This window comes from Alligator mississippiensis, chromosome 10 (genome assembly GCF_030867095.1).
Source record: "Alligator mississippiensis isolate rAllMis1 chromosome 10, rAllMis1, whole genome shotgun sequence".
NCBI lineage: Eukaryota > Metazoa > Chordata > Crocodylia > Alligatoridae > Alligator > Alligator mississippiensis.
The window spans coordinates 8,411,960-8,433,548 of NC_081833.1; the positions used below are offsets into that span (position 1 = coordinate 8,411,960).

Consider the following 21,589-nt stretch of genomic DNA (forward strand, 5'->3'; position numbering starts at 1 on the left):
GACTCTTCAAATCCTGTCCAAAATAATAGTCTGTGGATGTATTTCACAAGTGCAGCCATGAAAACCTTAAATAGGAAGAATCGCTGTATTTTCTTTAGTTGAACAAACAGCGAGAAAATAGGTCACTCAAGATAAGATGTTCTTAAGCTTGCATCCTTACCTCTAGTAAGTCAGTGTTTAATATCGCTAAGTCACACAGAAGCCTGCAGCATTTGAGTAAGATTAAAGATTTTCAGGAAACATTTTTGTACTATTTATCTCAAATTGCTGTAATTTATTTATTTCCTTATTTATTTATTTATTTGGTGATTGTATAAATTTGGAAGCTGCTAGATTCATCTGCTAATTTCAAGTCCCTTTTAAGTGATGGGGGTAGTATTTACTCAAAAATGCTGCCATCAATAATGTTTCCAAAATTATTTTGGACATGCTAGTTTATTCATTACCTAGTTATGCTGTGCTGGCACCCTACTTGAGCATATTCTCGAAGCCCCATGTATAGAGAGCACTATGTTTTATCTAGGGCAAGGTAGCACACCAAAACGAAACTGCGATTTCTGTCTCAGCAGGGAAGATATAGGAACACATTCAAAACCTGAAGCTTTTATTGAGTTAAGCATTATAATAAATAACCCAATGAAAACAGTATTGGTTGTTTGAATATTTAATTCAATAAAACCACGGTGTCGATGCTCCATTTATTTCAGGCTTCCTTAGAAACAAAGTTTGCAAAAGAATCCTGCAGCGGTGGTACGCTACGTCACCGTAGCACTCGTCAGAGCAGGAGCTGAAGGGTTGGGGCTAAACTAGTGACAAGGAGAGTTTGGTAGCTAGATTGAGGTTGTCAGGATGTCTCATTTCTCTTGGGTTGACTTTTCTTTACCCAATGTATATTACTGTGCAGGTTGCTTCTAAAGCAAACGCTGCAGAGACCGGCATGTCTTGTCACCTGCATTGATCATATGTGCTAGGGGCTAGATCCACCAAAGAGCCTCACTTTTTTGGCATCCTGAGTTTAATCTACAAGCCCTGAGTTAGTCACCTAAGCTCCCTACATAATGCATAGGGAGGGTCAGTATTCACCCCATACTGGAATTCACCACAACTTGCTCATTCACCGCAGGCTGCTGCTTAGGCTTACGCCTTGGAGAGATGCTGGGACGGCTGAACCCTGCCAAAAGGGAGATCGTTTTGGCTGTGTGCACCTAGGCACCTGAGGAACTTGAATGATGGAAACTCAGGTGCCTGCAGACTGTAGATGCCCAAGGATTCAGGAGCGGGTTTTGGGGATTGCACTCGTGGCCGGGGGGCCCTAAATTCCATCTCAGGTCAGCTTGAGGCACCTGATTTCTGTTGTGCCTCTGGGCTTAGTCAGCCAAGCCTAGAAACTGGAAAAGATCTTGTCTGATCTTATATATTAAAACCTCAAAGAAAGACCCAACATTTAGCAACTTGAAAATTAAACTTGTATTGTGTGCATATTCACTCCTGCAATCAACCACTGTTTAACTACTTGGTACTAACCAAATGCCTTGCATTACACAGAATTTATTATTTCTATGCCAGTTATGAAGCAGTCACCAAGCAACCTAGATTTCCTAGGGAATATCTTAATAAAAGCAGTTACTTTGACTTAGGCCCTAGCAGCATAAAAACTTGCACCAGCTGAACTGGTTCAAACCCCTGTGTAGACACATACTTTTGGTTTGAGTTTCATTTTGGCTTAGGCCTGTTCCTAATCAACCTAAATTAAACAGAAATAAGTACAGACGAACCTGAAATAAGCACATTTATGCAGCCCTTTGCTCTCCTTTAATTAAATAAACTTACATTTCCACCTTAGAGAAATGAATGCGACTATTTGAAGACTAACCTTAAGACTCTGATCATGGCCCATCTCAGAAATGGGCCCCAATGACATATTTTGTAATTGCACCAGGAGATGAAATGGAGGAGATGCGTGCAAGAAGACAAGAACCGTTTTCTAATGAAGTCTAGTGTACTTGTATATCATTCAGTCGTTAATAAATGATTATCCACAACTGGCAGTGTCAGTACAAAAAGGACAGAGATGAGGATTTTTAAATACACACATCCTATTTCCTATAACTAAATGAATACACAGCTTAGTGGCAAAAATGATGACGACCTGTACGTTTCAGCTAAATCATAAGCATTTGTAATGTTATTCACAGATTTAAGTATATATTAAAAAAAAAAATCTGAAGACATTCAACTCCTCCTGCAAAATGAATTTTAAAAATGGCCAAGCTGCTTGTGGTTTAATTTTCTTGGCTTTTCTTTAATGCAGTATAATTTCTAAAAAGTCTATTACAGCTTAAGCTACGTGCATTCACACATGAGCCTTTGCAAAGGGAAGACAAAATGCAGTTTTGCTGGACTTTGGGAAAAGATCATTTTCTTGTGCCATATGATAATGGATTTGTCTGGTTTCATGGCAGCAAAATAAAGAGATAATTATCTTAATGTTAACATTTCATATTTTGTGTAAGAAAAAGCATACCAGTTAACAATTAATAGCCAAGTTTGTGGAATTTAATAGAATGTGATGGGCTTTTTAAAAAATGTCCTTCCCATTTCCCAAACTTAGTTTAAAGTCAGTGAAGGTATTGGCCAAAAAAGGTTTGAAAGCCCAAGGGACCCAAAAGACCAAATGAATCTGTTCATCTAGAAAGCATTGCCTAGTGCACATGTGCATGCACACACACACATAGCGCTTCCCTATAGTGAACTTTCAAACCCAGATGCACCACCCCACAGCATGGGATGGGAATGCTATGCCATGTCCATTCAAGTCCCTGTGGCTCTCCTGCCACACCTGCCAATAATCAACTGCGATGATAGTACCGATGCCTTTCCACTAAGACACTGGACTGAACACAGACGCTTTAAACAGCCATCATATCTAGGCCAGGTCATCTGGATTTGAACAAATGACTTCAAGGGAAAATGTTCTTATCCCAGAGCATCCAGAAGTATCCCATCCAGAATACTTTAGGCAGTCATCTCTTTGTTACTGCTTCTTACAATGTCATCTTATTTTCATGGGTTTTTTTAAATTCTAACTAGATGCTCTGACCTTAGGGAAAAGGTTGGAAAGCATTCTGTTGTAGGAACAATTTTACCCATGCAATGTAGGTATTTCACTTTGGTTGTTCTTTATTAAGAAGGACAGTGTACAAATACAGGAACCTAGCTTTTAAGACCGTTCACCTGCTCTTGCCTTTTTATCTCCCCGTGCAATTATGAAATATTCCATTAGGACTCCATTCTGAAGACATAATTCTCCGTTAGTGACATTTCAACTGATTGCTGTGAAAATGATTGATGCAGCAAACATAGGTTTATACTTTCAGATGAGGGGAAAAACAAACCAAACCGTGGGAGCCAGTGAACTCTCAACAAAAAAAAACAAGGACCTTATTTTTGTGCAGAAATTCTGCCTAACAAAAGCTGTCGCCAAAACTTTGTTTTTCCATAAAATGTGGCCTTTATAAACTTTTTATTCTTTCATAATAGCTTTCCTCTGAGCATTACAAATCACTTTGCAAAAAAATTAATCAGCCCCATAACTTCCTTTGAACTAGGTAGGCATTATACCCATTTCATTGATAAATGGGTATATAGGCAGGCTGTAACATAGGACTTTCTAGGTCAGACAGTGAATCATAATCACAGCCAGGGACAAAACAAGAGTCCCAATTCTTAATCCTGTTTATCTACTTGACAGCTTTCTCCGGCCAAATTCTCTGCTAGGGGAACTCCACTAACACCGGTAGTTATAACAGCAAAGCATTTGGCCTCCTCTGACATAGCACACTTAATGCTCTGAAATGGGGCTGTAATATCGGTGTCCCGGGATTCTATTTTTATTCCCCGTCAATAACTCAATATAAATTGTGTTTGCCTTAAAAAATGGTGTTGTAAACTCGGCAGAGGTTCAGCAATACAGATTCTGCAGGTCAAGTTCAATGCTCAGCTACATCTCTGCAACCCTTTCTGAAGGTCAGTGGGGCATATCTGCGGGTAGCACATGGAACTTCATTTTTCTGGGTAGGATACACACGCCAGAAAACAATTTAACTCACCATCCCAAATCCTTTCGTGCTGCAGCACTAGTAGGAGAAAAAAATAGCACACCTTTTTTGTCACTGCAGCAAGGTGGTGACGCATTAAAAACACCCAACGAGCAAATCTGTTGAAAGTACTATTTATGCATCTTTCCTTTTTCCGAATGGAATCGCGCACGGCACCAGAATCGCATGCACATTAAGCACAGTTGATTTATATTGAAGGGCAATGCTGCAGCAAAAATCCAGAATGGGAAGTGCCCATTTAAAGCTCAAGAAAAAAGTAAAAATAAAAATGCCTCCTGTCAGGTGCCAATTTCCGCATAGCTGACAGGGCCATAGCACCTAAAAAAGTGGGTTTTGCCTTTACTGTGTCATTAATGTGCTCCCGCTTGAGTATCTTGCGAGGTCAAATCATGAGTGAGAACGTTGCAACGATTGGTTTCTTGTACAGATAGCTAGAGTTTGTTTTTCACAGCAGGGGCTCCAAGAAGTCTTGAGAAAGCACCGGGAGGTGAAAATCTGATAGAAGCATTATTCAGATGTGTAAATTTAACCATCTTCAATGAATAAATAGAAAGGCAAGAGAGACAAATGTTGCTTAAGTCTAAAGGCAAGCAAACCCAGACTGGAACAGAATACTATTCCAGCAGTAGGGATTGTCTGTGATGCTTCTGCAAAGCAGTCTTTTTTTGTGGGGTTTTTATGTCCCTAAGTGGATTAAATCTGGTCATAAAAATGAATTAGTCAATGACTAAGATCTACTGCACACAATCAAATGAAATGTATACCTGACTCCTGCCTTATTAAACCGAATGGTAGTGGCAAATAGCTCCTCTCCCAAATAGCTGATTTCAGGGTTTTGGGGGGAGATAGAATTGGTCGTGTGGCTTCAGACCTGCGGTCCACATAGGTCAATGGTATGTCTCTGACAGTGGATAGTATTGGAAGCTCCTGAAAACAGTGCAAAAAAATCCCATTGTTAGGGGACTGCAAGGGTGGTATTATTCCAAAGCTGGTCAAAGGGAGTTACCTGTTTTCCATTAAAATCTAGTAAAAACTGGAAAAAAAAACCCCTCCTTTACCTGGGAGTAAAAATGATTAGAAGTCTAGCAAACATGGGAAGAAAGGTTGGAAGAACTGAGATGTTTTGGCTTAGGGAAGACAAGACTAAAGGGTGGGTTTGATAACCTTCAAATATGAAAAGGATTATTATAGAGGACAACTGTTTTTGTCCATTGCTTTGTGGGTAGCACGAGTGGTAATGGATTTAAATTGCAACAAGGGGTTTTAGGCTAGATAGCAGGAAGAACCTTCTTAGTGGTCAAGCAGTGGAACAAGGTTACCTCCTGCCAGTTTACAAATGCAAGTTAGACAAGCTTGTGCCAGGTTGGTGTAGATAGAGACCCTCCTGCTTTGGGCAGAGAGTTAGACTAGACTATCTTGCAAGGTCCCTGCCAGCGCTGCTTTTCTAGGAAGGTGTCAGGGCACCACCAAACTCCTCTCCATCTCAGGGAAGCCGTAAACAGGACTGCCCCAAGATGTTATCCCTTCCCTACAAAAGCCATCCATGCCCTGGCTCTTTTAAAGCCAAACAATACCTCTAGGAATAACCTGCCAGTAGAAGTGGCTCAAACATAATTCAGCTGATAAGTTTCTGTAAGTAAAATTCAAAGTATTTTTACTATGTTGCCCTGCAGGATTCCAGTAAGATAAATTAGACAGTGTGCAGGTAAGAGCTTCTGTAATACTGCAGTGTCACACGTTCAGCTTTGAAGAGACAGCTTTAAATATTGGAAGAATTGGGGAAAATTATTTCACAATTCTAAATGCTATTTAGGATTTACAGCAGGCCTGATGGAGAGCTGTGAAGTATTTGTCTGATGTGTTGAGGTTGTCTGGCACCTTCTGGAGGGTCACTGAGCCCCTTGCAGCACTTTACATCCATTATCTAATTAAACACATTAAAAGGAAAAGACAGATTTACCGAATGAAAAATGCAGAGAGAGAGGAAGAAAAGTCATATCAAATCTACAGGATATTATGCTACAATCAAGGCTAGCAGGCCTGTAGAATCTATAAGGTTCTTCGTAACTTGGGTGATCATCTTTACACTCACAACAGCAGTGATCAAGATACTCATTATTGTTTGATTCAATTTGTAGTGTCAACTTCGCATCCTAATCTACAGCAGCCAGAGGCAAAACATATCAGGAGGTAGCAAGAACATCATCTACATTGAATACCTGAAATGTATATATATATTTATGTGTGTGTGTGTATACACACATACACACACACATATTTACACACATTAACACACACACACACAGATGTATACACACACGCATACACGTACACACACATACATGCAACACATACACACATGCATACACATGTACATGCAACACATACACACATGCATACATGTACACATACACGCATACATGTACATGCATACACATACATACATACATCAACACACATGCATACAAACATGCATACACATAGACATACATATATACACACGTACACACATGCATATACACGTACACATGCATACACAGGCACACACGCATACATGCATACACACACACGCAAACGCATACACACATACACGCACACATGTACGCACATGCATACACACGTACGCACACATATATACACACACGCGTACACACACGCGCACACACACGTACACACATACACGCGCGTACACACACGCATACACACATACACACACGCGTACACACGGACACACCTGCATACACACGTACATACACATATACACACACACGTGTACACACATACACACACACATGCATACACACAGATACATGCATACACACATACATATGTACACACACACATACATATACATATATACACACACACATACATATGTGTGTGTGTGTGTGTGTGTGTGTATAAATAAATTCAGGCAGTCTTGTGTGGGTGTGCATCTAATATATATATATCTAATATATATATCACAGTCTGACCCCCTCCCTAGCAATTAGTTTGGTGGGAGTCTAGATCATGACTCAAAGCCAGCGTGACTTTTCTTAAAGGCAGAATGCATTAAAAGGGTTTCGCACCATAAGAAAGGATTTTTTTTTTCCAGTCCAAATGTTTGTGTATTTTAAGTTATTTTTCACTCCAACAACTGGCAATGCTATTATCTACCTTGTCTGTTGCAGCCACTCTTGACAGCTAAAACTATTCAAATTAAATCAAAATGACTCAGTACCGAATTCTGTGAAAAAGCATTGAAATCCCGAAATTAGATTTTAATTTTAAATGCAATATCAGTTGAACATGTCACGAACCACTGATTATTTCTGACATTTTCAGAAGCAAGATAAAATCTCTCTCTCGTTTCATACAATGTACCTCCATGGACTTTAAGAGAGTTATTCCTGATTTGCTGCTTTGAGAGACTGAAAGGCCTCCAGTTAGTATTATTAGAAATGGAAAACACAGGATGAGATAAATGTAAAAAGGGCGGCGTCACTCCATTTTTCATATTCTCTCTCTCTCTCTCTCTCTCTTGATTATCATGATCTTTGAGAAGGCAGAACGTATTATAAATGGGATAATCATTTCCTGCTGCAAAGGAGTATTAGGAGGATAAATTCCTGAAGAAATGAAATAATATGGGAGTCATGTAAGAAGTGTTGTGTTATGTACATGCATTCAGCAATTTGTGGACTACATTAAATTCTGGTAAACATTTGATCAAAGCTCTTCACATAGTGACCCGTCTCCAGAATTACAATCTGAACATAATTGTTCTGTCATAGAGCCAGAGGCAGCGGGAACCTCATGCAGGAGATTGTCATTGTTTAAAATATATCCTAATAAAAGTAGCATATCTGTGGCTTACTCCTGTGTGTTTGTGGCTCTGTACAAGAGTGCTTCCCAATTTTATGTTTTTCTACCGCATTTGCAGATTTTCAAGATTATTCTTGATTTGCATTCCTTATCCCCGGTACCCTGACTATGACTGAAGTGCTGCTTTAAAAGACTTATCTTGACCAATTAATTTTGAAAGAACAAAAGCTTAGAAAAAGTGACTGGCCTAGATTATTATCTGCAAAAGGTTTCCCTGTCTGGATGTGGCAAAGAAAAATTCAAGGTTAAAAAGCAATGCTTTGCAATCATTTAAATTCTTGTTAAAATGTTCTGCATCCGCTTTGGTATTTTCGGGGCGGATGCACTATTTGACACTGGAGCCAGAATAAGATTTTGTTCATATTATAAAATCCCTTCCTATGAAGCGCTCCTATCTTTTTACAGATATGCATTAACTAAACTTCACAAAACCTTTGAATCAGGGACCATGTTGCAACCTGGACGTATATTATTGCTAAGCTATAGGTTGGAAAAATGAAGCGCTGAAATTTGTGTTGTTTGCACAGTCAATTATAGAGGCAGCACTAGAACAAGAGGAGCCTAGCCTGGCTGTTGCTTGCTGTGAGCACTGGACAGTAGGCCTGTGCGAAGCAGCTAGTATTCGCTTTGGATTCAGATTCGGGCAATCTGGGGGACAGTGGAGGGGCTGGGGGAGTGAGGGGGATGGCGGGGCTCATGCAGAGCCTTCCATGCAGTGGGAGGCAGCAGGGATCACCCCCTCTGCCCAGCAGCACCCGGTGAGCACCGGGGCATTTTTTTAAAGTACCGTGGTAGGGCAGGTGGGGGAAGCCATGGTGGGGGCTGGGGGAGCTGGAGGGAGTCGGGGGGACTGGCAGGGGTCCCCCCATAGTCCCCTCCCCTAGTACTTACCAGCTCGGAGTCAGCTGCAGCTCCCTGCTGCAGCCACTGGGGACTGTCCGAATGATCAAAGCTCTCCGAATCGTTTCCGAGCTTTGAATCGATTCGGACCTTTAAATTGGTCCCCTGGTTCGATTCAGATTCGGAGATTCGGCCACCGAAACGGGCCAGATCTCCTCCGAATGCAATCGCCACCTGAAGCTTCGCGCAGCCCTACTGGACAGTACTACCTCTAGAAAAATTAGTTTTTATGCAGTATATAACAAAGCATGAAAAGTACTTCATTTGCTCTCACGGGTAATATCAACACTAACCTAATAGAATTTCTTTTCTAGAGGCAGGGCTTATTCATTTCTCAAAAGTGCCATCATTTCAACTGAGCCCAGCATGCTAAACTTTTCATCTGTGAAGCAACGTTGTCTTGAATACATAGGTTGATACTTAACGGTTACCTACATCATTTAGTATTCAAGATTGTAAAAACCTGCTTCTTATTCCACTGACACTTGTTCTCCAGTACAAATAGCATAACATTTATTTAATAATCTAGAGAATGCCAATACGAGACTGCTATTCTCTGCGTGTGTATAAAAAGAGTGACTGCTTTGCTCCATACCGTATGGAGAGCAGAGCCGTCTGCTTTGGTTAAGCTCCTGAACAACTCCTGTTACTACAAATCAGCCGTTATAGCAACTGGCTGCTGTTCAGTACGTTACATCACATCATATGTGCAAGCAACATCATCTTTCTCAAAAGAACTAATACAGCAAAGTAACCTTGCACCTACTCGGTTGTACACATCTTGCATTATTGTTGGCATTTGTTTTATTTTTTATATGAAATTTATTGTTTCACACATAATACAACTAGAGTGAAAGAAGTCTATCCTATGCTGAGGGCTTCTGAAATCCCCACCCTATTAGTATGATTATTACTGTGCTAGTAGCGTGTGTTCACACCTGCTGTCATTCATTTGCAAAGAATTTACTTTTCTATCTGCATTCAGAATTTTTTTTAAATGCTCTCTTACAGGAATTCCTCAAGATACAGACAATTTATGCCTCTTTATTTTGATATGCGGACTTAGAAGAATCAAAGATCCTCTTTATTTAGTAGATGTATTTTCAGGTACGTACCCCCACTGTTGAATATCCCCAGGAATGTCCCTACTCTCTCAGCTGGAGACAGAATCCAAACCACTCTGACTTAGTGACCAAAATCACCAGTGTCCTGCAAAACATTGTGGTGTGCAATGATGCAGAAGTAATTAGCTTAAATCATAAGACAGGAACGCTCAAATCCTAACAGTGTGAGTGACATGAAAATACTAAGTACTATCTTCAGTTGCATTAATCAACTTAATCCCAGAGTGTGAGTGCCGAATATGTAAATCTGATGAAAATCTGATCCACTTTCCAAGTTGAAGCAATACTACAAGTACTGTTGTCTAAATGCTGCCCATCTCAGTTACAGAGATACTCCCATGGATTTCAAGGAAGGAGGCTACGATCTCCTCCGGGGTCCTTTCCAGCCCAAATGTCTATGAAATAGAGACCCAGCATCTGTGTGTGTTTGTCAATAATCAAATAGACATCATTTGATAATACTCAATTTTTGTGTTGCATTTTAGAGTGGCACAGAAAGGAGCCCAATGTCCACCTGGCTATAATTGGACCTACAGTAAGTTTTAGTTGTGGGGGTTTATTTTTTCCCAATGTAAATAATTGTGTGGGCTCATGCAGGTTTGCTCAACTGGGAAAATTTTCACACTGGTTTCAAATAGGCATGGAGTTAATGGTGTTTGAAATTTTACAAAGATTCAAAGTAGAGTACCAAATTACTGTAAAGACTTTTCATAAGAGGTCGTGAACTGTGGAAATCTGATGTTCTGCTATTTAAAGCTCAGTTTTTTAGTACTGGCTAGAAGAGATTCATTATGGTCTAGTCATGGTGTGCTGACTTGGAAGGGAGACTATGAACCCACTCTCATTGAAGTCAATAGGAAAACTCTGACGTTAAAGCAAGCAGGTCCAGGCCAAAATTATTGTTTCTTTGTGCTGTAGCACTTAGGAGGCCCACTCAGCATTGATCCCAGCCCCAAAGAGCTGACAGTCCAAGCACAAGAGGGTCTAAGACTGCAAAATGAGCTCTACGGTCTAACCCAGGGGTGGGCAATTATTTTGGGCAGAGGGCCGATTACTGAGTTTTGGCAAGCCATCAAGGGCCACATGATAGGCAGCCAGGGGCAGATAAATATTAATTTTCTAAATTTTTAGGGGCCGGATAGAATGGCCTGGCGGGCCGCATCTGGCCCACAGGCCACATTTTGCCCACCCCAGTCTAACCTGTATGTAACACCAGGTTAGACTTGGAGGGCATTATACACATGCTCCGGGAGCGTGGGTGGGGGGGAAGCTGTGCTTTAATTAGAGCGGTCCTGAGAGCTGCTTTAATTAAAGCATCTGGAGCAGCTTGTGCATCAGCGTCCCCATGCTAAAAGATGGCGGCAGGGCTGCTTTAACTAAAGCTCATTCAACGAGCTGTAGTTAAAGCACCCCACCACCATTTTTAAGCATGGGTATGCTCATGTATAGGCACCCAGAGTCACTTGTCATGTGAATGATCATGTTACCCCATTATACTTCACAGCTGAATTGGGCACAGCCAGGATTTTAAGTCGAAGGAATTTTGTGTACCAAATGGCCAGAACACAGCAAGGTAGCAAGGCAGGCAGCTATAGTGGAAGGGAAATAAAAGTAGAAATAGCCTCATTTCTACTTCAACTTACACTTCCAGCTCCATGGCATACTAGTTTCCTCTAGTGTTAGTCTGACTGATATTTTCTACTGGTCTTCAGATGAGGCCAGTAGACTTGCTTACATTTCCGAAAGAGCTGTAAATTAGCTCCAAGGTATAAATTAGTCCAAGTCATGGGTTGGCAGTCTGTATCCTGTGGGCTCCATTTGGGTCACAGAGATTGTATCTGCTCACAGCAAAGTCCCCCATGGCCTTTGGGACAGCTGAGGGCTTGTAGGGGTTGCATCCCTGTAGCCTTGGTCCCCTTAGTCTTGCACCCTTTTCTCCCCAAGAGATGCTATTCAGAAGCTAAGAGCCAGTTCATAGCCTGGTGGCTGGTCACACTGTTGTGCAGAGGGCTGTTGCCATTTTTGCCACATTGCAACTAAAACAAATCTCTCCAGTTTGCAATGTTATATTCCGTACATGCATCTGATTGGATAATGATATTCATGGATTTTGGTCTCTTAGAGCAGAAGATTGCAATATTGCATATGACTACGGGATCAACTTTTGGAGAAGAAAACATCAGAACATTTGTATTTTAATATTTGCCTCATTATTTATATATCTTTGGGTTGCCCCTCTGAATTTTAACTGTATACTCTACGAGGAGAAGTATGGAGTTTTGTGCATGAATGAGGTTGTCATACATAGTAAAGGATAGCAGTGGTCATATATGAGGGTTTTTCACTGATACTTGTATTAGAGAGCATCTGCAGGGACATCAGGGTGATACCACATGCCCGCTATTCCATGGTATACTTCTAGCAGGTGATATACAGTGCAAAGGGTCTACTGGATACTGCAGGCAAAGTATACATGGAGAGAGGGGATGGCAGATTTTGGTCTAATAGCTGCTACTTTGGTACAAAAGACTAGTATTGCTGATTTTCTACAGGTAAGGTCATTGCTGTAGAGGCTACAGAGGCTTTGATGTAGCACAGGTCTGCTAACAGATGTACAAAGCAAAAAACAAAAGCAGCACTTTACCAGAAGAGGAAGCGCATTAGTTCGACCTGGCTCTCAGCATCTGTATAGATCAGGCACTTCAGCAGGGCTTTTTGGAGTTTTTTGCTAAAGCTGATTCAATCAGCTATTAGATAAAAGCACCAAAAAGCCAAGCCGAAGCGTGCAATCTGTTCAGATGTTGAGGGAGCCGGGTCCATCTAACACAATGCCTCTTCTGGACATGTGCTGGGCTCAAAAGTGAAGTACCATTTTGGGTTTTTTTTTCCCCATGTCTATAAGCAGCTGTGCTGGTTTTCCCCTCAAGCGCTTTGCTGCCTGGGAGCCTGGAGTTCAATACCTTGCCTTGAGAGGTTTTTCAGTTGAAGTTACCCATAAGGACGGCTTGCTACAATATTTGGTCAAATGAAATTCCAAAGAAAGATGAGATTGGTGTCCATCTAACCAGCCGACTCATCTCAAATCCCAAGAAGTGTTTGTTAATACGTGCAAGCATGTTCAGTTGGGCTCTGGCCTATGCATCTGCATGTAGTTAGTCCTGTGATAATCTTAATTCCTCCACTAAGTAATCTGTTTTGCCACCTGCACGTGTTTAAATCTGCTTATGCAAGATTGAAAAAGCAGATTTTAGGCTGCAGTCCTGCAAACACACAGGTACGACTTCAGGCAGGAGTAGACCCATTAACTTTGATGGGGCTATTAACCTGTATAAAGCTCAGCAAGGGTTTTCAGGGTCGAGCCCCTGGAGGTAATCTCTCAGATTTTCTCTCCACGTTTATTCTCCAGATTTACATGGATTGACAGTTTCCCTTTAGCGTAAGCACAATGGAGCCATTACCTGGTAAAATTAAAAAGCTGAATTAACACCTCTGTGGTTAATAAAATGTTATAGTCTTGTCCTGCTGTGTCCTTCTGAACCACTGCCCCTCTCCTGGATGTGGTAGACTTGCTGGGATGAAATATGCCTTCCACCAGGGTTGGTATACTGCAGTTTGTCTTCCCTCCCACCTCTCATTTGTAGACGCAGAGGTGCATGCCTCGGTTTCATTCAAATGAAATTATTTTAATGCCATTTCGGCTAGTCTGAATTCACACACAATTAACAGTTGTCAGCTGGCACAAAACGATGCTAGGCTCCTGTCTGACACCAGGCAAAGTCTGGGAGGGGGAATGTTTAGAATTGAAAAAAATCATCATAGACATTTATATTGGTTTTAAAGTTTCACAGAAGTGTTCTTATATGATCCACACTTCAGGCTAAATCTGAGTTGACAGCATCCTTTGAAATGAATTATACATAGTACCGATTAATATTAATGTGAGACTACAAGTTTTACATAGGAATTTTTCTCTTTCCTTTGATTACTGTGGCTTTGTTTAACCTTTTTGTAAAGAGCAAGGAAAAAAAATACCATTGGAAACTCCGATTTTGTAAGTTTAGGGGGTAGCCGCTGTCACAGCCATCACAATTCTGGTTGCTCCCCACGCTGTCCAGATGACATTCACTGTATTTCACAGTATTTGCTGCTATTACCAAAAGCCCCACTCCCTGTAATCATGTGATTAGGATTCAAAATTATTATTAAAATAAGCAGGCTTCCAGTCCTCATGGTAGCTGAGAACATTTCGACAGTGTGGCTGCCCAGCCTCAAAAACAAGGCAGCAGATAAAAGCACCCACTTCTTCTTCTTCTTTTTTAAAAGAAAATTCAGGATTTTATAACTAGCTCTTTGACTTGCAGGGATTAGTCATACCGCCCCGCTGTGCAGAGGGGCCAGGACAAAGGCAGGCATCACATAAGCCAGTTCGATTTGAGAGCTTGATTTTGGGCATTTAAATGTGAGCTGCATGGACCTTCTGTTAGGAAGGGTAAAACTCAGCCTTCTCTCATCACAGGCAGGTTTTGTGTGTCATTATTTGCAATTATCACTCCTTTGAAGTCCATCTGTAAAATAGAGACCAGACTGATTTAAAAAAAGAAAATCAGAGCCTTACTGTTCTCTGCCTACATGCCACTTGCAGGTTTTTTTCCACGAGTTCGGTTGAGCGCAGTGCCCGAGTGTTACAGCAGCACTTTGCAGAGAAAACTCGAGCCACCTCTGATCGCACCAGCTCTCAGTTTGGAAGCAGGATAGCCACCTTGTACTAATTATCACTAACGATCACTGCAAGATGAAGCAGAACAGTGCCACATGTACATGACTATGTTGCTTCTGGTCAGGAGCCAGCACTGTTTCGCTGCACTGTATCTATTGAGTGATTTTTTTATTTTTTTTTAGTGATAATTGTTTGTTAAAGAGATGCAACGTTCATCAAAAGACAAGACCTTGGTAAAACCATTGCTGGTACCACGCCAGACTGTTTCTGCTGTGGATTTATACTCATTCCCAAGGTGAGGAAAGAAAGCTCCAGGCGACCTTAAAGCACCCTCTGTTCTGGGCCAAGCTGGGACCATAGTGAGCCATAGGCCTGACCAGAGACCGGGTGGAGAACCAGACAGTCTTGTCCAACCTTTTTCTGTCTTCAATCTGCTCTTTCTAGCAAGTGACTGGGACAGCACAAAGCAGCTCTTAGTGCATAGAAATATATTCTCAAGATTCATTTTTGCATGAGATACCTGTGGTTTGGGAAGTTTATCTACTGCAGCAACTGTTCTGATTCACAACCAGAGAGCAGCTCCAGAGCCAATCTCCCTCTGAATTAGTTTCCTGTGACCCTAAAAGCTTCCAGGAAGAAAACATTTTTGATGGGAAAATAAGTAAGAGCTGACTGGGCAAATAGGAATTTTCTTCGTACTCATTTAGTTTTGGACTTTATAAATTTCCAAACATACCCTGTCATTGAAGTCGCGTTCACGTTTTTCTTTCTAAGTTCATTTCTTTCCACTCTGATACACCACAAGATTTGAAAGTGAAGTGGTGTGGAAGAGAAATCTGGAACAGGTATAATGCAGCGTGCATCAGAACATGCAGTTCCTGCCACAAGTGAGGATTTTAGGCACTTAATTTGCTTTGCTTTTTTTCTTGAATGAGTTTTATTACAGTAAGTAACCAGCATCCCCATATTAATGTATACAGCACATGCAGAGAGGCCAAAGAGCTGAACAAACTTTAAAAAAAACCTCTTAAAACATTTTAAAATATATTTAAACATATTCCCCCCCAGAGCAGGCTTCCCACGTTTTATTAAAACAGATTTGTTTCGGATAAAGAAAGCATCTTTGTATGCCAAAATACATCTCATCTCTATTTTGTATATGTGATATGCTTGTGTTGATTCTCATACCCCAGGATTTCACTGAAACCCATGGAATTACTCTTGGAGTGCAGTAATATTTATTTGTGAACATCACCAGCTGTCTATTAGAAGTTAGCAGGATCTAACAGATTAATGCAGTTTTGTGGATGTGTTTACAAATCATCCCACACATCTGAGCAGACCTATTTACTCAGATGGTGTTACTTGTGTAAACACAGCGTACAGGCTCAGGTACTATAATGCTGTTGATAATTTTATCTTTTGTCTCCCTCCCACACTTTATTTTTCCTTATCTCGGTGTGTCTGATTAATAATAAAGATACTTGAAATGGAAGCTAAATTTCAGCAACTCTCCCTTGCAGGAATAGGAGCTGACAGCATCTCTTTCTGAAAAAGATAAGATCCCTTTGCAGAATTTCTGTTCATTATAGCCTCGTCTATTGTGGTGTAACCTCTTTTGCCACAATAAACTCTTGAAATCCCCTAGAGCGGTACCATGTAATTTTTAACCATAGGCACGGAAAGTACAGCATATTGCTGTGTGTATAATGATACTATTTTTCACTGACGACTATTTTTGCATCTGTCTGACTTCTTTCTGTAGCTGTTAAGACTATCTTTGAGCTGAATAGCAAAGAATCCAGGGATGGATTGGATCGATCAAGTCATCTTGCCCATCTCCTTAATAATGCACTGTTGTTCCTTATACATTTCCTAGAGTATTTTTTTTTGACATTTTAGATGAACCAAGTGGTGCTGCTTCTACCACTTAGCTTAGACAAATCATTCCACAAGCCAATAGAGAAGTCCTCCCCGTATGCAACCAATATTTTTCCTTTCTTAGTTGCACCCCAGTTCTGCTGCGTATGCCCCACAATCTTCTGCTGTACAGAATAAATCCTCTCCATCCTTGATGGTTGCATCCTTCAGTAACTCAGGCTATGTTTGCTTCCCCCCAGCTGCTTAGTCCATAACTATATACTCAACTCTTAAAAAGTCCTCTTTATTTAAATCATCATAAGACCAGTTTAATCAAACACAACAACACTTCTGCATGCACTTAGTTACAGAGATCAAAACATGTTTAATTATGTGTGTATATATTCATACCTAAACACATATATGTTCCCTCCCCCTCTCATTAATGATCCTTGCTAGGACATCTGAAATAGCATAATCCCCCTACTAAGAGGTAGTATAACCGTGGCTTAGCCATGCATTCCCTGCTCTAGAAATCATGAGACACAAGTCCAACTGTTGACTTGCTTGGACACCTCACTTCACCTGCTAGTTAGCTGGAAAATGGGGCAACAGCAATTTTCCAGCAGTTATAGCAGGACTGAAACTGTTGGGAGGCTCAGTTTATTAATGTTTGCAGCCATGCTGAGATTTTGAGGTAGAATGAAGTAGAAAATAATATTTTACTAAAGAGCACCTAGCATCTTTGAACAAGGGGCTTTGTAAATAATCGGCTTTTTGCGTCAGTGGCCAAGTCAAACATTAAAAAAAAAAAGAAAGATGCAGCAAAACAGAAAAAAAATCTCACCAAAGTCCAGTAGTTTCAGGGTGAACAGAATAGGTTGTTTGACCCAAAACCAGAAGGATTGATTTTTCATGGCCAAGAAAAACTACAGGCTGGTACTACGATATGATTGCTACTGCTTCCCATTTTTACCAACACGGAGATGAATTGTGAGACAGGATCCAAATCCATTTTCTCCCACGTTCAGAGCAGGGAGTTGAGCTTGGATGTCCTACCTCTCCCAAGAGCTTCCTAACTAGTAGGCTACAAAGTCACTCTCATACTCTTGTCTCTGTCTCAATGAGTATTTAAGCAGTCCATAAGAAATGGAAGAGCATCAACAGGAGAGACTAAGAGCCATCCTGTGCACCCCACAATGTCATACTGAACAGCGGCTAATATGGTCTCTTGGGAGGGAAAAAGATACATCCAGAGCCCCTGAGCCTGAGGACAGACATGAACCCAACACTCCCATACCCTCGGCGATTGCACTAACCGCTCGCTTATTAGTTCAAAGATTGAACCACAATCCTGAAGACGCCTCACCACCATCTCTAGCACTTAATTTCCTTGGTTTTTATTACAAGTCCCCAAACCTGAACATTTTGGAAATGCCAGAACATAAATATGCTATTGTTTCTATTTAGCCAAGACTATTTGGATCCCATTTGCTGAAGAGCTTCCTTGGTCCTGCCTTTATTTTTGACAAATCATTTAATAGCCCCTCATAAAGTACCACCCAGCTCTTCTGCTTCATACGACTTCCAGCTACTTTCTTTTCCAGCTGTTGGCCAAGCAGGCTGGAACAAGCAGAGTTGAAGTGCAGTAGATCAACCAGAAGACAATGAAAATGTTATAGCCAACTGTGAAATGGAATAAGAGTCCTGAGCCGCAGGACTTTTGGTTGTAGCCATGTTGGTCTAAGGACACAGGCAGGCAAGGTATTTTGAGTAGGTGTGATCTCTTTTATTAGACCAGCTGAATCGGTGGAAAAAAGCTTGCTAAGACCTTTTTTCCAACTACTCAGTTGGTCTAATAAAAGAGATCACATCTACCCAGAGCACCTTGCCTGAGCAGCAGGATGCAGTTTGGTGGATGGAGTTGCTTAAAGTCCCTCATTGTAGACATTAAAGACAACAATTGATTGTGCAATTCATTCCCAAGCTTAGTCTTAAAGCCGCACAGTCAAAACCTAGTGATGTGGTACGCCTGCTCAGTCAGTGATCAAAGGTTTTAATAGGAGGTCAGCCACAGCTATGAAAAAGCCTCCTCTTGCAGCAGCAGTGTCAGAAGCTCATGTGCGGCCGATACTGAGCAAAACCTGTCCTTATCGAATAGGTTTGCAGGCATAGCTCTTTCGACTTTGGGTAGTTTTCAGGGCACGATTTTTTGACAGAACTGCAAATGCACTAAGAGCTGTGCTTCCCACAAAGCTCAGACAGCAGCAGTTCTCTTCTCATCCTAGCAAAGACATTTCTGGACCACTACTTTTGTTTAAGCTCATTTTCAAATGGCAGGTTTGATGCTGGGTTCCTGGTTGTAGCCGTGTTGGTCTACAGGCAAGCCATGTTCGTCTGTAAGCAGGCGAGGTTCTTTGAGCGGATGTGGTCTCTTTTACTAGACCAACTGAGGAGTTGGAAAAAAGTTCTTAGCAAGTTTAAAAGCTTGCGCCCAAAAGCTTGCTAAGCACTTTTTTCCAACTACTCAGTTGGTTTAATAAAAGAGATCACATCTACTCAAAGAACGTTGCTGCCAGTTGTTTAATGCAGTAGTTTATAGAAGGTCCTCCTGGGTTTTGATTACCGTAGGCCTTGTGCTTCAGCAAAGACATCTTTGTCTTGGTGCAATGTCCGATCCATGACTCCTTGCAGTATCAAACATGCCTGGCCTGCCAGCAAACTGGTGCTTGTTTAGTAGGCTGACCTGTCCCATTAGATCTTGTTTCTTGCTGTCCGTGCATCCACGGTGTTGTCAGTGCAACAACTTTTCCCCTTATAAACTATTTGTCCAGGGCCAGCTGCCTCTCCGTGGTCTCTTATGAACTGATGAGATGTAAAACCCTGAAAAGTTTTCCTGTAAAAAACTATATTTTGGGGAAGGGGAGGGGTTGTTTAACAGGACGTACTTGGCAGTTCCCAAAGTCTGACACATTGCGCACTACCAGTTTAAAACGATGCAACCTTAAGTCCCACCAGCAAATTTTTCAGGTCGACCTTGAGTACCACCAGCAGATTTTTGTCATATAAATAATTTTAATAAATCTGTTAACGCGTACCGCCGACAGGTTGTCTGCGTACCACTGGCGGTACCCGTACCACAGGCTGGGAACGGCTGGTGACTGGTGCAAACTCCTGCTTGGCATGTTTGTAAGGTTTATTTTGTGTTCCATCTGGCTGTGCAAGGAATCACACTCGCTACATAGGTACATCCTTTTCCCCAAGATCAGCGGTTCAAACACTATGGCCTGGTGGTTCCCCGCCATCCAAACGCAGCATTTTCTGAACCAAGCCGCTAATATTTTTGGTCAAAAAGGGTCAGTCTGCTCATTTAATGCCTACAATGAGGGACATTAAGCAACTCCACCAACCGAGTAGTTGGAAAACAGTTCTTAGCTAGGTGACTCGGTGAACTAGTGTAGTTAAGTCGTACAAGCAATCCATTTACAGCTCACATGAACATAGGCAGCCTTTAATGCAAGCATAGATCAAGGCTCAAATTCACACCTCTGGATCTCTAGCAAGACACTCAAATCGTTCTGCCACCACACCCCGCCACACCTTTGGGTGCTAGTGTAATCACATTGCTAATGTAGAGCTTCCACTTATTTGTCTGGGATGGACCGTCTACATCCATGAGCGCATGAATGGAGCTTGTAGTGAAGTCGCTATCGGGAGAATTGCTTCATCAGGACATTACCTGCCTTGAAAGTAAATCAGCATTTCAGCCGGGTTCTCACGGTTTGGGCCAGGCACCTTGGATCCTCTACCAATGAAACCATCCATCGGACAGGGACAGTATTTATGACACAGGTAGCCATTCCTTGCCTCCCGGTGGAACGGCTGGGTTAGGCACCAAGACCTAACAAACCGCAAGAGTGACGAACTGCATTTTTAGCCGTCTTCCTAACGGCAGAAGAGGAAAGACTAAATCACATAGTCGCTTGTAAATATTGCATTGACTTTAATGGGAAGAAAGAAAAATCCCTTCAGTGCAAAATTTAGCAACAAAAGTAGTATTTTAGGGGAAAGCCAAAAAAAGATATTTATGATGAAATAGCGGTCAGGAAGTTCAATATAAAATGTCAGAGGAACCTGAAACTTGACAGATTGATTCAGAAGACTGATCTGTTGGTCTGCTGCTAGAAGTAGCAAATACCAAAAACTTCCTCAAACTTCCCTGCGCACAACCACCATCAAAAATACCCGATGAGACAGAGTTTTACAAGGCTATTCATATTGCATGCATGGTAAGAATTAATTTCCAAGTGTCATAAAGATTGGCATGTGCCCTGAGTGGATTGCCCCTTTGGTTTCCTGCAGAAATTGTTCCCATGCTGAAAGGACAAAATAGCAGTTTTAAACTCAAGTCTTTAAAGTGTGTGATCGGGGTTTTTTTAATTTTTAAATAACTTGAATAAGCATTTTGTGACCTATAGCAAAGAATGGTATTTATTTGACAAGCTCCCTTTAGAATAATTGCGCGCTATATGTTCCTTCGAAAAGGAGAAGCACCACATGAGCGGGGCGCAGATATTAAACTATACTGTCCCCAGGTTTAAAATGCTGCATGTTGTGCAGCCTCTCATAAATCAACTTAATGTATTCAATCCTCCTCTTTAATCAAAAACAAATGTAAAAAAACCCAAATCCTGTGCTGTCCTTTGTGCTTCTGTCTAGTTCTGATTTCCAAATATCTATTTGTTTTTTTAAAACTTATTAAAGCAACAGCCTTTAAGAGACGCTCTGGAAATAAAGTCTGCTTGACTTCATTTCCTGTGTCTATAAAACTGTTTTTAATAAGCCTAGAATACTTCTCCTTTTATCTTCATGCATTTTAGACTTTTATGTTTATTAGTTTTTCAAACTAATGCTTCAAACAATGCCAGTATTTTAAATCTGCTTGAATATGGCCATCAGCATGCTGAAGAGCACAGGATTCGGGGCAAGGCTGGCTGCGTGTT

The 21,589-nt window shown here is 41.3% G+C and overlaps 1 protein-coding gene across 1 annotated transcript in view; it reads left to right on the plus strand.

The window, feature by feature from the left end:
* GLT1D1 (glycosyltransferase 1 domain containing 1) overlaps positions 1 to 21,589 on the plus strand; it is an 87,581-nt gene that overhangs the window by 40,613 nt on the left and 25,379 nt on the right. The window contains exons 7-8 of the mRNA XM_019486676.2: positions 9,897 to 9,992; positions 10,495 to 10,544. Coding sequence (XP_019342221.2) covers positions 9,897 to 9,992; positions 10,495 to 10,544 — 146 coding nt within the window. The remainder of the gene's footprint in view (positions 1 to 9,896; positions 9,993 to 10,494; positions 10,545 to 21,589) is intronic.